Consider the following 16,526-nt stretch of genomic DNA (forward strand, 5'->3'; position numbering starts at 1 on the left):
ATATCGTAAAGTTTCAGAGCATTCAATGCTCGGTCATTTGATCGCTATAAAAGTTAAAAACTCATGATATTTTCCTTTGATAATATCTACGGAAGAAGGGCCTCCAAGAAAAGAACTCATAAAGCAACACACTTGATGATGTCAGAAGGAAAACCTTCAGAATATATTTTTCGCATCGCGAAGCTCGAACGACTTTGAGGAAAATGTTGCCTTTGTTACAGAGATGAAGTGTACCGCAACAGCTGTAGTCGCACGCCTCATGTACCAATCTTCTCATAATTCAGCCCTCGAGACTTTCATACTCTTTACTGAAATGATATTAGAGCTTTCAAATATAAAACCTTTTTCTCTTTTCATGCAAGCGCAAAATAACTCTGTTTAAGACGGCACAAGTGCAAGCCTTGGAGATTTCTCTTTTGCGTAGGTAATCGAATAAATGTCGCGATTCGACTGGAGAGGTTCGATTTTTCCTTTTAATATTTTTTATGGGAAGAGTAACTTTGAAAAATACTTTTATAATAAGAGAATCTCATTTCTTATTCGCTGCCCTTTTCTTTATATTTGTCCGTTTACATGCAATTGGCCACAAACGATATTCTTGGTGTTCGTACAGTAGCGGTGGTGTGATGAACATCCTCATACTGCTGTTAGTTATGTTCTAAGATGTTCTTTGTTTTTCCCTGAACACAGAGTAGGATTGCCTCTCGCGCAAGTATTGTAGTAATGCTGATGATGCAGTAGCGTATGATTGCTACTCATTCAAGTCAAATTATTACTCATTCAAGTAGAATAATTATTGTATTTTCGCTCATACAAGTAGAGCATGTTTGCTGTTCTTAGAAATTCCAAAGCACAGAAATATTTGTCCTCGAGGTAGTCAAGTCATTTTCATCAGGCGGGTCGCACAGTGGCGCGTTCTGTCCACCCTTAATTTCGTACGTGCAGATTTCGGGACTCATATACTTATAATATTTCCTAACTACATATATGCATCAGTTCTGGCACGTCCGAAATAGTTTGTTCATAAATCAAGCGTCGCGCCCAGGATTTCCTGAAAAATTTATTAGTCACCTTATAGATTTAGCTAAAAAATTTCCAGAAGAGGAAGATGTTGAAGGGATCAGAAATTATGTTAAAAATCTACCTGGAAAAACAGTGCTGTACATTCTGGTTTTTAAAATACTCCGGCTGCTCGCGAATAAGTATCATTCAAGAAAATTAATTATTTATTAATAACTATCTAATTTAAATTTTAAATTCGCAGGTGACGATCATTTACCCTGAGGAAATCGTTTATGATTATTTTTATTTTTTTTATCACGCAGCGGACCGCCGTGCTGTCCACACACGGCAAGTTATTCTCCCATCAGTTGTAAAAAATGTGCTGACCAGATCCATTAGCCAAGTTATTGGTGCCGATAGGTAAATGTGTCGAATTGAAACCAATCAATCGCGACTCGGCTGTCAAAACATTTAAAAATCAGATTATTCATAAAAAATACGAATAGAAAATTTAACATTTTGGGTGCTACTTCCACAATTAATGCTTGAATAGTTGCTGTTACATAACATCGTGCATGACTTGCTCCCAGCACTCGCCTGCTGCGTCGCCCGGGACTTGACTGCGGCCGGGACTTGACTGCGGCCGGGACTTGACTGCGGCCGGGACTTGACTGCGGCCGGGACTTGACTGCGGGGCCCAGCAGGCATTTGCCTCAAGTGTCGCGAGGCGGAGGCAGCGGCCGCACCTCGTGTGGTGGCACTTACAATATTGAGGCGGCTTGAGGCTGCTGACATTTTATAAGGTTTATTATGACGGCTGGTCTGACGTACACCTCTACACAGCGCACACACAGGTGTGTACACATCGCCTCAGCGGCCGATCTATTAATTGTTTACGAGATAAATACGTGAGAGGGACCGGCCACACGCCGGGCTAGGAAGCTATGGTATTGATGATCCTTTATTATCAACTCAGATCAAATCGAACGTCATGTAAATAATTTTTTTAATAACATTTATCCTTTGCTAGATATTTCTAAAGTTGAAACAAAATACTTATTTTCACAATAGTAGTCGAAGAGCTTTGTACACACTGTACTATAGCTGATCTTCCATTCGATTAGTGAATTGCGTTTCTAATTATCATGCATCTTCGTGGTAGCAAATTTGCGGTTTATTGAAAAATTTGCATTTTTGCAAATACAACTGAATGAGCCGCATGTTTTTTGGCCGAAAACAATTTCACTCGCAGGCATAGCAACACCAGAACCCGTGCAAGGCCGACACTCGTCCAGACAGCGCATTAAACATTTTAGTGTGCATTTTTAACGCGTTGATGACATCGCTGTCAGCTGACACCCGCGAGTGTCGGCTATTTGCCTAATGCCATCATGCTTGTCTCGACAAACGCACTCAGAATTTTGTCTGCAATTCTCATGCATACCACCCTCCCTCAAGCAAATATGTGAGTCAATGTCCAGTTTAGCGCCTTAGTGGCAACTGAGACTTTTTAATTCAGAAATATGGATATTAATTCTGCTTAATTTAATATGTCATCTATCGACACGGCAAATATGAAGATTCGGAATGTGCCATGGTTTTGTTGTTGCCGATTATAGAAATTTAGTCCGCCAAAAATGGCAGCCATATTCCAACAACGTATATATTGCAAAATTGTTCTCCAATAATTAAAAATTCAAGTAAATTTATTCATCATACATCCACGTTTTATATAGCAACAAAGTACCCTTATTTCGTGAAAACCTCCTGAGTTAACCCTCTTATTTGAGGAATTGTTTGTCCTGACGAATCTCTTGTATTGCTTCTTGTATTGCAACCTGCAGATGAGAGCTGGACCTTGACGCGGGCTGGACGCTGGTCTGGCTCTGTTATACGCGCGTCTTGGGAAATTTGCTGCTGGTTAAACCAGCGTGTTGCTGCCGACCTCTGGCACGCCGACACGGCGGCCGCCCGTTGTCTGCATTACGAGCTAGTGACGCCGACACGGCGGCCACGCGTTGTCTGCATTGCGAGCTAGTGACGCCGACACGGCGGCCACGCGTTGTATGCAATACGAGCTAGTGACGCCGACACGGCAGACACGCGTTGTCTGCATTACGAGCTAGTGACGCCGACACGGCGGCCACGCGTTGTCTGCATTACGAGCTAGTGACGCCGACACGGCGGCCACGCGTTGTCTGTAATACGAGCTAGTGACGCCGACACGGCGGCCACGCGTTGTCTGTAATACGAGCTAGTGACGCCGACACGGTGCTTCCGCGATACTTAATTACCGTGTAGGTGTTCGACGTTAATCTAAAAATTTATTGTTTAAAGAGAATTGTAAATGAATAACATATAGTAAGGCACTGCAAAACTTGCAGGAAAATATTGGATAGAAAAAGTTTTTTTCTGAGAATTTTGTGTCTATAAATTTTAATATGTATGAATTGTATTTATGCCTAAAGATACAAGTCGTTTGTTTTCCTTTATTCCAACAGGCAAATGTGATCCCTCTGTAAAATGTCCTTTTCTTTAATTGACATACATGAGCTTTATAATTATCAAATTATCAACGTGATTCGTGATACCGTATTCTATGGACTTCATCCTTAGTAGTGCGGCACCTCCTTCCGGATGGTTCCGAAAGTTTTTCTGTAATTCTAATGCATTCTTCATTAATTTATTTTCGTAGAGAATTTTCTGTGCTTTATGCTCGTAGGGTGCAAATTGAAATGCTGCAACCATATCCAAATATATTGTAATCATTTTCAATATCGCTTTCACACAATATAAAGAAATTCTGTTCATCGTCTTTAGAGATTTTATGCTTTTTTCAACTTTCATTAGATACATTTTTCAAGTACGTTTCGTAGACTTCCCTGACATTTCTCCTACACTTTTCATGCATTTTTACACATTCCTTTAATTTTCTAACGTATTATTTCATATTCATAAATTGAATTGAAGGCGCGCTTTGGACGTATAATTCATTTAGCTGATCGGGTATCAGCGCTCCAAGGTGTTACATGATATTTATTATGAAGTTGGGATATTATTAAGTTTGTTGAGATATTATTATAACAGTTGGATATTATGAGTCTGGATATTATTATTATTGAGAGACTATTCTTAAGGTAATTGGGTTATTATTAAGTTATTTCATATATTATTATAACAAGTTTGGATATTATGAGTATGGGTATTATATTAGTCTGGATATCATTAGTCTGGATATTATTATTATTGCGGGACTAGTCATAAGGTTGAGATATTGTTAAGTTTGTCGAGATATTCTTATAAGTCTGGATATTATGAGTCGGGGTATTATTATTTTTGCGGGCCTATTCTTAATATAGTTTGAAGATACTAGGGTTGTTATTAAGATTTTTGGACAATTATTATGATTTTCGGGATACTGTTGAGATAATTGGGGTGTCGTTAATTAAGATACTCCGGATACTGCATGAAAAGTGATATATTAATTTTATATTCAAGATTTGACTAAGGTTATCTTGATTTTATTATTAGAGTTAATGGATTTTTATGATAAGCGAATTAATTGTAAAATAGTACTGATATCATTGAGATAATGAGACCGGTTAATATTATAATGGTTGAGATATAATTATGATGGTCGGGATATTAGGTCGATATTTAGGATATTATCGAGATATCCGGGACACTATTGTGGTGGTTGATAGGAATATTATTGCGGAAATAATATTATTATAATGAACAGGTTATAATTATGCTAGTCTGGATATTATTGAAATAGTCCGAATATTATTGTGATAGTGTAGATATTATCTAGATATTAATTAAGGCTTTCCAGCAAACGTAAGAAAGAATAGCGTCATGGTAATAAATGCACGAAATGAATGCGTTAGATTCGGCCTAACAATTGAACTGTTAGATTAATATATGAACCTGCTCGCCCCTTTGATTGAGATGCCTATGACGTTGAGCCCATTTTATCTATGCATGGATTTTTAATAATAAAAATTTACACACTCATTATAATAAGTCAATAAATCTGCAAAATATAAATTATTCCTATCATCATATCTTAGGATTTATATTTTTAATCTGTCATATTGAAACCTTCCACCTTGCTGCTAGTGCTGCTGCTACTGCTGCTACTCGTACTGCTACTATATATTTTATATAGTGCTGCTACTAGTCCATTATCGTTTGCCACTACCACTAGTACGTTACCGTCTGGCATCTGTGAGAAATTAATTTCATACCGTAAATTTGTACATGGATACTAGGTTACTTTCGTTTATTCCATTTTTCTGTTTTCATTTGCTGAATAAGTAGGTATTCAAAGTCTGCGGATATATGTGGGTATCTGACTGAGATCTGGCTTGCGGGTGCATTTTTCATCACAAGTCTTTACCCTAACTAAAAAAAAAGATCAATACTCACTGCAGTGAGTGACAATTGAGCGCATTTTTCGTCCGTCCGACCGTCCGTGAAGTCACTAACGGATAGACGGACGGATGGACATGACGAGCACAATAGCGCCTTTTTTCCACGGATGAAAAATTCGCTAAAAATATGGAGTGGTTATCGGGAGTCATCTATAGTGAGCAAATGATTCGAGATAATTTGGCCTCTAATGCACATCTAAGACCGTGTAGATGCATTGTTTAAATTCAAATCAGATTTATTTTTTAAATGCTAAGACCGTGTAGATGCATTGTTTAAATTCAAATCAGATTTATTTTTTAAATGCACCTACGCATAAATAAAAACGTCATCACCAAACTTTTGCAAATGATTGTCACCCAACTTTAAGTATCTAACCGCTCGCTTTAACTCTGTTTCTCTATTTTTTTCGTTCAAATGACTGCCTTTTGAATTTCATTTTGTTTATTTTTTGCACTTTTTAAATCATTTATCTTTCTGTAGGAAGTTGTACAGTGTACACTCTCAAAGTAATTTCAATCATTTATCTAGTAAAATTTAAACCTAAATTTAATTCATCAAATTTTCAAAATAAGTGTTCTTCGCTCTGATAATGCGGTAACCAATTGTACTGTACTCGCGAAGTTCACTTTAAAATTTTCCCGGTTTCCTGGCGTCCTATATTTAAATATTTTACCAGCACTAAACATGACTATTCATAGCATAAATCCAGATCCTTCACAGTATCCAGTTATCTTGATCCCCGGACTGGACGGCTTATCTTTGCCTTTTTACGTCAAGTTAAGCCGCTTTTTTAGCGCATTTTCTCATTTATGGAAAAATGCACCATTGTGCTCGCCATGTCCGTCTGTCTGTCTGTCCGTCTATCCGTCTGTCCGTCCGTCCGTGACCTCAAGTTTTCGTCGACGAGAAAATGCGCTCGCTGTCACTCACTGCACTGAGTACTGAGTTATATATTTTTACGTTGTACGTGAAGGCCCTTTTTACGTACAGGCCTTCAGCCATTTAAATAATTTGCAATAAATTCAATTTGAGGATCCGGTAGACGAAACGGAACATTCCGATGCTTTGATGGCACTTAGATCGTCATATCAAGAAACTCGGAACAACTTCAATGCACTTCAAAACATTGTTGGTTGAATTTAAAATAAATGGTTCCTAAAATTATTATTTCTTTAACTTAGCTGCCTCGATTGTGTGAAAATATCACACGTCTGAGCACTCGAACCTCGTGATGTCGCTCGAACTTGTGGACTGACCAGGTGATGGTCTGACTAGACCAAGCGTCCAGGTGTTGCTCTGACTAGAATAGGCGTCAAGGTGATGGTCTGACTAGAATAGGCGTCAAGGTGATGGTCTGACTAGACTAGGCGTCCAGGTGATGGTCTGACGAGAATAGGCGTCAAGGTGATGGTCTGAATAGAATAGGCGTTAAGGTACGATGGTCTGACTAGAATAGGCGTCAAGATGATGGTCAGATTAGACCATGCAGGCTTTCAGATGATGGTCTGACTAGAATATGTGTACAGGTGATGGTCTGATTATAACAGTCATCCAGGTGATGGTCTGACTAGACCAGGCGTCAAGGTGATGGTCTGATTATTTTGGACAAGTTCAGCTCGCACCAGGCATGCAATTTTACAGATCAAAAGAAGACCGCAGGGTTTACGTTTGCGTTCAACAGAACGGCAGTAAAGCCACCTCGTATTTCAGCGCAGCCGTAGGCGGTATTTCACACAAAAGAGGCGTAGGTTGCGGGCTGCAAATCTTGCTTATGATCTGATTTTTTACTCCATTGTTCGATAAAGCTTGTTTCGCTCGACGCGTCTCGAGCAGCTCCAGACGGGATTTCATTGCCAGTTAAATATAAATATTACCACGGCCTCTGTTTCTTGTCAACGAGACTGCGGATGTCGCTGGGTCTCTGTATGGCTTCGCGCCAGTTAATGACTTCTGATACGAGTACATTCTGGCGAGGGCTGAACAAGTTTCCTGGACCTTGACAAGTTTCTTCCTATGTTACCATTACACTTATAGCTAAACAATAATCATGTGACCAATGTTCTAGCTTGCTTTCAGTATCCGTGATGAGGACTAAATGTATACAAGGAATCTATTTATCTATTTATATGATACAGCAGGATAAGCAGTCATCTGATTTTCATTTTTTAGGTAGCTCTACTTTGATGCTTTTCAAAACATTCATGACTACAAAAGTTTGATGACCGCTTCGTATTTTGGAAGAAAACACATCTGCAAACATCTTATGTGTGATGCTTCGACATGAGGCCAAGATACACTATCTAGTTAGGCTGCTTAAGGCTGAAGCCCAAATAAAAGCCTTTAATATACGCTTTCAAAACAAAGAAGCTCCTGGCAGGACTCGGATGAAGGTGCGATGTTATCACATTCTCCTCGCTTTAGTTTAGCCAGGCTATTTGCATGAGCTCCCTGTCATTACTGCGAGGCCAGCTTCTGCTGATTAGGTGCATGTAAGATTGTTCTCGCACACGACGGCGTCTTCTAACATGATAATTACCGCCATTATTTTTAGATATTGGTTCTTCTCCCGCCGGTCTATAAAATCGTTCTGCGAGAGTGCTTTATTACTTGCCTTGAAGACGCTACAACTGAAGCCTCATTGTTCCTATGTATTATTGTCCAGGGTATTCATGTTGGTCTTTATTGCCTGAGTGTCGCTGCCATGTAGGGGCGACTGCATCCTTATTGGCGCGGCCCGAGCCTCGCGGTTCGACCACCTGCAAATAATTCATGAGGCCTGGCTTGGACTGAGATTTTTTTGTCTGCATTTCTTCTTTTTTATGTGTTCGTATTTAATCTTTAGTTGCTGGGCAACTCAAGTCAAAGATTTGTGCAAGTAGATTATTACAATTTAATTATATTTAGTAGATGTTTTGAGCAGTCCACGTTCGGAGCTATTGATCTAACTTGGAACTTCAATTATGTACATTCATTTTATAACCTAAATATTTGTACATTAGAACTAAGCGTTTGTTGATTAAATTATTGCCATTTTTTGCTACCGATTTCTTAGACAACAATAAAGTTCATATTGCCAAAACTTGATGCTGGTAACGATGCGTCGAGCGAAGCAGCGTAGATGGCAATGGTGCAATGTATTCATGAAGACTTGATAAGTCATTTTAATTGCAAGCCGTTCTCCACTTGCGTCCCGCTATGGTTAGCCAGACAAAAGCTTTCCAAATTAATATTTACAACTAATAATGTGCTACAGGGACATGCACCTCGTTGTTATTCCGCTCGCCATGTTTCTCGTCCTCCTAATGAGCGATACCGACAACCGTCCTCCTGGCGCCTCATCGCCGAGGCGGGTGCGGTTGACTCCACACATTCGTGTACCTCATTAGTGTCAACTTGTCTTTTGTTTTGGTGTGCTTTAGGATGCCTTTTAACTCATGTCAATGCTTTGATCACGCTGCAGCTGGGGAACTACAGCAACTTGCATGCGGTATTTTCGTATTACATGAATGATATTTTCGGTCCATTTCATTCTCAGTTGATCTAGGACTTAATCTTGCACGGGAATGAGCAAGACGCGCGACACGTCTTGGCTGTGAAATATCGCTCGTTTGCCTACAATTTTGTGTCAACCAGCCACAAAAAAAATGGCCGCAGCCAAATCTCCGGGGAACGAAGACCGCAAAAAATCGTCCGCGATAAACTGTCGCTGTCGCAAGTCGCTTTTGGCGTCCCCTTGTGGCCCAAGCAGAAAGGGGAGCGGCGCAGCGTTTCCTGACTAAGAGGTAATCATAAGCGAGCGCCTCGGCGTCCCACGATTAAGTAAATCAGGCGCGGTTTGGGAGGCACTTTGCCAAATGGTGGACGCGCGTCTTGAGCGCCTAAGACAAGAAATTGCAAACACGATCCGCTCTGCGTCTGGTGGATCAGACTTGTTTGTTGTGTGATCAGCAAGCAGGCAATAGGATAATGACGGCATTGTTTCTTAATAATTGTTCGGTGCAATCATAGACATAAGATATACGACAAATTTATCGGTAATAAATGTTGCATTTTCTATATTGTTTGGTTTCTTCGATAATTTTATGTATGACACGCTTCATAATTTGTTCCCTTTATGGATGCTACTAAATACACTTGATTGCTAAGCCTTACATTTTTTTTCCAGAAATCCAGAACAGAATCTAGAATTTCAATAAATTCACTAATTGCACGAAGCAACGATGTTTCTGATGCCGTCAAGCAACAACAATCAAGGGTGCACATCAGGACGATCCCCATGCCCCTCAAGCATCGTCAGGAGAAGACGAAGTTTATATAGGTCGTCACACAACACGTCACACGGAGGAGGAAGCCATGGATGTGGTAGCTCCCCGTCACCAGCTCGGTGCCCCGCGTCGGTAGCGCTGCTGCTGTGCCTCTGCATTGCCGGTGAGTATCTTTACACTCTTCAATTTGCTGAAATAATTTTTACATTTGTAAATGAATTAATAAACTTTTACCCGTTGAGTTTAGAGTAACCCAGTCTTAAGGATAAGAATAATCTATTTCCAAACGGTGTAACATTCTGAATTTTTTTACTTGCAACATTTCCGATTTCTTAAATCCGCCAAGTTAAGAAACAATACCTAGTCGACACTAACTTTCTCACTGTGTCCAGCAACCAATGGACAATTTCGAATTGTGACGTCTTTTTAATTCGGCTTTATCAGGCAATAATTTACAACAGATACAATTATTCATAGTTGGGTATTTCCACGAAGGTGAGTTTTACAGTAAAGAATTGCCTAAAAACCCGTTATTTCAATGTATGCAATAGCACATCCTCGTCACCAGCTCGGTGCCCTCCGTCGGTAGCGCTGCTGCTGTGCCTCTGCGTTGCCGGTGAGTATCTTTACACTCTTTAATTTTTCTGAAATGATTTTAACATTTTAAAATGAAATAATAAACTTTTACCCGTTGAATTTAGAGCAACCCAGTCTTACGAATAAGAATAACCTGCTTCCAAACGGCGTAACATTCTAATTTAATTTTTTTAAATAATTTTTACATTTTAAAATGAAATAATAAACTTTTACCCGTTGAATTTAGAGCAACCCAGTTTTATGAATAAGAAGAACATACTTCTGAACGGAATAACATTCTCAATTTTTCAACATTCCCGATTTCTTGAATCCGCCAAGTTAAGAAACAGTACCTAGTCGATACTATCTTTCTCACTTCATATTTCTTCTTATATCTGCTAACTACCGCATCTGTGCCCAGCAACCAATAGATAATTTTGAATTGTGATGTCTTTTTAATTCGGCTTTTTCAGCATTAATTGACAACAGATACAATTATTCATAGTTGGGTATTTCCACGAAGGTGAGTTTTACAGTAAAGAATTGCCTAAAAACCCGTTATTTCAATGTATGCAATGTCACGCTAGAGCTCCACTTCCCTTTTCAGTATATTTTGTTTATGTAAATAAATCTTTAGAATTTGCTTCATTAAATTTTCGTCGTTTCTCATCTATCAGCATTTTTTCGCTCGGTTTGTCTAGACCACTTCATCCACTCTCTCCCGCCCTCCATCCCTTCCTCCCCTCATCCTCGGAGAGTCTGTGGGCCGCTTTTTATCTATCCAATTTTCCGCCCTACATCAGATGTGCTGAGCTTCTTCCAATGCAATTTTAGTTCACAAAAAATCCACAAATTCGAGTAAGAAATATTCGTTTGGCGAAGGTTGGAGGCGCTGAGCTGTGGAGCTCACCTGTCTTACCCGCAGCTGCTGATTGCGTGTGTGCTGTCTGCTCTTCATCGTACGCACGGCACGCACTAAAAACATGATCAAATTAAATATGCTATTCAAATTTAAACACTTGAATTGATAGGAAGGAAGGAAATGGGTCTCGACGTTCACCAAAAACGGGATCATTACACGAATGATAATTTCTGTTGTATTACCTTTCGCTGTGAAGACACTGCAGGGTCACGCAAGAGAGCTACACCTGGCAAGTACAATCGCCTGCATTCATCGAATGCATAAGAACTCAAAGATATTAAAATAAACTAAACGCAATGCAAGATAGATGGGGGGAAAGGGCCTAAGAATGCTGGAGAGGGGTGATGGAGGAAAAGATAAGGGGGGAGAGGGCAGAGAGGGACAGGAGAGGGCAAATTTTCTCAGCAAATTTGCAAGTCGTTACGCCGTCCGCCTGATCTGAGTGAGCGATCCCAGCGCCTGCCGCTGCGCTGGCCCGCACGGTGGCTAGGGTCCCGACCCGTAGGGTGGCTGGAGTCCCGACCCACAGGGTGGCTGGAGTCCCGACCCGCAGGGTGGCTGGAGTCCCGACCCGCAAACGGTGGCTGGGGTCCCGACCCGCAAGGTGGCTGGGGTCCCGACCCGCAGGGTGGCTGGAATCCCGACCCGCAGGGTGGCTGGAGTCCCGACCCGCACGGTGGCTGGGGTCTCGACCCGCCTGGTGGCTGGGGTCCCGACCCGTACGGTGGCTGGGGGCCCGACCCGCGCGGTGGCCGGGGACCCGATCCACACGTCATGGAGACTAATGTTAGTAGCAACATGGAGAATGGCAAAGCTAATTTGTTAACGGACAAGTAACAGGAATTCTATGTGGATATGATCAGCTGGCGCAGAATGATTGATATGAGTTACCTCGTTGGCAGAAAAACTTTCTACAATACTTAACTTAAAAGTTAAATTGTTTAATAAACAAAGCCAAAGCTGGAGGCACCCTTCAAAACTTTCCGTCAGTTACGTATATTTGCATTCTCATTTTACCACAACTTACATATTCTCTGCCCCTCTTGCAGCGAAGTCATAATTAAGTTCCGTAAAAATGTTTATTTGAAACGTAAAAAATACTTTCTTTTGTTCCCATTGAGATATCATTCCAGATTTAATAACATTTCATTCCCTTCAAAAAGCACAAGAGAATTTTAACACCTGTGCGCCTTAATTCAAGGAACTTTTGGGTTCCACAAAAACGCTTCGTCTACGTCGCCCACGCAGCAAAGATCGACGAGGTGCTCTAATGCTGATCTCACACGAAGATCTCGTGTAGTGATCGATGATCTGAGCAGCGATCGCACTTGATCCAGACCATGCCTCACTGCCCCCTCGATCTTTCCCTGTCGTGGTTCATAAACGCAGCCCAAGATTGCATGACGGCAGTCAGAGAAAGCGCGCGCTCTCCAAGTAACTTATTGTGTTACTTGTGACAAGGAAATAATTCCATTGAATTAGAAACTCACTAAGTATTATAATGGATTTTCAACAAACATTATTCCAATTGCAGTTTACTCTCTACATTCCCACTCTGAAATAGTACATTCTATTTAGAATGTGCACTATAAGATAATAAATGCGCTGCAACATTATTTTTTGTAATATTTCAAGAGAAATTAGCTTCACCATCAAGTACCACCATACCAGCACTACATTTGATCACTTCACCACCACCTACCACCATACCAGCACCACACTTAAAAATTAAAACAGGTGAATACAGTGAGGAGGCCAGGCTGTTGTTAGATGAATCTTGAAACGTTTATGAGAGAATGTTTGCAACAACACAGGATAATTTAAAATACGCGTTAATTGAGCGAGAACAAGAAAGGAATCGCTCTAAAAAGTTCGTAAATTACACAAATTATAATCATTGTAACTCAGAAGTTACGGTATTTGTTTATAATGGTATACATTTTTTTGAGTGAACCTAAATTGAGAAACGAAATAATACTAACAAGATGTTTAAAACATCAGGCTTGAATGTAAATCTGTAAGTGAAAAACATGACCGTCTTTAAAGAACAATATAATGATTTTATGCAATATAATGAGTTATTCTCTGGTATGCGATGCCCTAAGATTTTTTTCAGGGGTGAAGATATGAAGACATTACTAGAGCAACTGGCCGTTCTTGAGGAAAAAGTATCGATTGTGATCATTTTTGACATGAAAAACAAATAATTATCATTTTGGAAATATCATGAACACCAACAGGACTATATAGTGCATTTCAAATAAACCCAATAGAAATATCAACCATTTTTAATTTATTTTTATCTCTCGAAGAAGGAATCGTGGAGGCTTACATTACGTGTAGGTCCTGGAAAACATATCATGTTTGATACCTTGGCTCGTCACATACTTTGACTGTATGTTTGAACATCTGACGTTGCAGGTACACTAAATCACATTATTTTTAGTCTAGCCACTTGAGTAGAATAAATAAATTCGAGGAAAGTTTTAAAAAATTTAGGTACAATCGTTCTGATGCTTCCGGTCGAAATGGATAGCTGCTGTGGTAAATAAATTTCTGGAATTATTAATCAGCTTGGCCAATTGTTATTTCTCACGAAAGGCTTCTTTAAAGGAAGACATGTTCTTGTCTCAAGTAATGGAATGATTTTGAAGTTTTTGGAATTTATAGCATAAATAACAAATACTAACTCTGAATTGTGTATAAAATAATATTGTTTTTAAGATTGATAACGTTATTTTACCTACTGTTTCCCATTAATGCCTGATATTCGAAACAACAGTTTTTATTGTTTTTTTTAGCTTTTAGACTCATCCTATTGGGACTGATATCATTCTCAAAATAAATTTCGACTTCTGAACTAGTAATGTCATTATTTGCATAATAGACGATTGTAGTCTAGAGCGGTCCTTCTCATGTGCACGCACATATTCTGTTTAGTGACGTCATTGAATTCAGTTCCGTACAATGTCTACGACTGAAAATATAGATTTACAATGTCGTGGGTATAGTTTTAAAAAAAGGATGAATAAGAACAATAAATGAAAACTATAATAAGCAAACGATAAATACAAATAAAGACAAAAATATAACCATGTGTTCCCTTTGCTCAAGTTCTTACTTTCGTTCCCAAGATTCTGAGCCTTTCTGAAATTAAGAAATAAGCGAAAATTTAGAACTAGCAATATATGAGCAACAAAAGCAGAATAAATTACGTAAACCAGATAAATACATTATAGACTGATAACCATAAGCACGAACAACTCTAAACATCACCGCTGAATTACAACATAAAATTATCACAAAATAAACAGATCAAATGATAAAGTAACGCGTACCTCCGTGGTGGAGCATATAGCAATGAACAAGTTTTGATGCTTATCTGAACGAGGTCACGTCCGAGGTGACTTAAACCAAAAATCCAAATGTCTAACTGTAAAAAAGTGCTATTACACTACGTACCCTAACAACAAAATGCCGTTAAAGAAAATAAACCTGAAAGAGATGTATTTAATGAATTTAAAGTCAATAATAAAGTGCAATGGAATAACCAACAACCATCAACAATAAACACGCACATGTCTGTAGACAACCGCAGGACTGGGGGGATGTGACGCGCGTAGTGCAGTTGTGCCGGTGCAGGATAGGCTACAAGAACATGTAAGCGTCAAGCGACTACATATTTTCTTTTCTTATTTTCAGATACATATTGTAGATTTATTCACGATTATTACCTCAATAATTCGCTACCGTGAAATATTTTTGCAATTTTTAATGTATTAGCAGCAACACTTAAAATATATATGGTTTAATTGGAAGATCCTTCAAATGGATTAATGTGGAATGCGTCTAGATTGAAAAGATAAAAATCGTTTAAGTGATATCATAAAAATTGGTTAACTTTTCGCTCCAGGTTACAGTGTACGCTCCACAGTACGTGTTCTGGACGCTTACTCTGCAAACCGTACACTGTACACTGTGCACTGTACAGGTGATCCCTGTAGGTGATCCCTCAACTCCAGTCTATGTATGAGCCTCACTGCTCAGTAAGCTGCATGATCCTGCCCTGTTGAAGATGCGGGATGAGTGAGTCATTGCGAGGCAATTTATTTACCATATTCATTTTATTCAACCCTATATCAGGCAAGTTACCATGTATGATCGCTCAAAATTTCATTCAAAATGACCCACTACGGCCTCCGGTTTGTGTTTGAAGTTATGTTATCATAACTATGCCAATTACCTAATCGTCTGACGATGGTTCCATACATAGTGTTAGGGAATAGTATACATTTGTTCATATTTCAGACTAACATTTTTTCCATTTTTCATTTAGATCTTTCCATAATTTAGGTTATGCAAACATCCAAGATTGATTCATTCATGTTCGCGCTGGTAAGGACTACAGGGGCAAGACTCAATTATACAGATCTGTTTTACTAAATACAGTGTGAATACTAAGTGTTTATCNGGGGCCGGGGGGACGGGTGGGGAAAGTGGGCTGGGTGATGGGTATGGAGTGGGCTGGGGGACGGGAGGGGAGTGAGCTGGGTGAGTAAGAAGAAGATTGAATGAGAGAAAGGGTTGTTGGATGAGGAAGACGACATGGTTTTTAGGCAAGACGTGAGTGGATGGTGAGAGACATGATGGATAGGTGAGGGTGAGGAGATGATGGTTAGGTGAGAATATGAATATGTATTAAACAAATTAACAAGCACAAATAATCAATAACACGAAACAATTCAATCCTAAAATTGAACAATCACAAAAATAATCACAGAGCTATGGATTAACGTACCTCCACGGCAAGAACACTAGATACAATGATAGACAAAACGCCCTACTGCTAGAGGTCACGGCTAAGGTGATTGAAAACTGAAAATGAAAAACCAAAGCCCTAAACCCAAACCCAATACATTGCGACTTCAATATTGTGCATACAGCAATGAATTAAATCTATTTCCTATACAACATTTATCTTGTAACGGGAGAAATTTGAAGAGTTTATCTATTGTTACTTGAACGCTTATCTTGTCACGGGAGAAACAGATCGCTGCAGCCTCGGACCGCGTCTGCCCTGTCTCTATACTGGGCCTCTGTCTGCACTGCCTCTATACTGGGCCTCTGTCTGCACTGCCTCTATACTGGGCCTCTGTCTGCACTGTCTCTATACTGGGCCTCTGTCTGCACTGCCTCTATACTGGGCCTCTGTCTGCACTGTCTCTATACTGGGCCTCTGTCTGCACTGCCTCTATACTGGGCCTCTGTCTGCACTGCCTCTATACTGGGCCTCTGTCTGCACTGTCTCTATACTGGGCCTCTGT

The 16,526-nt window shown here is 39.8% G+C and overlaps 1 protein-coding gene across 1 annotated transcript in view; it reads left to right on the plus strand.

The window, feature by feature from the left end:
- The first annotated feature begins 9,602 nt into the window (after window positions 1–9,602).
- Window positions 9,603–16,526, plus strand: part of LOC108668526 — a 24,246-nt gene continuing 17,322 nt past the window's right edge. Inside the window, exon 1 of the mRNA XM_018155760.2 lies at window positions 9,603–9,867. Coding sequence (XP_018011249.2) covers window positions 9,660–9,867 — 208 coding nt within the window. The 5' untranslated portion in view covers window positions 9,603–9,659. The remainder of the gene's footprint in view (window positions 9,868–16,526) is intronic.

Source organism: Hyalella azteca, unplaced genomic scaffold (genome assembly GCF_000764305.2).
Source record: "Hyalella azteca isolate HAZT.00-mixed unplaced genomic scaffold, Hazt_2.0.2 contig7481, whole genome shotgun sequence".
NCBI lineage: Eukaryota > Metazoa > Arthropoda > Malacostraca > Amphipoda > Hyalellidae > Hyalella > Hyalella azteca.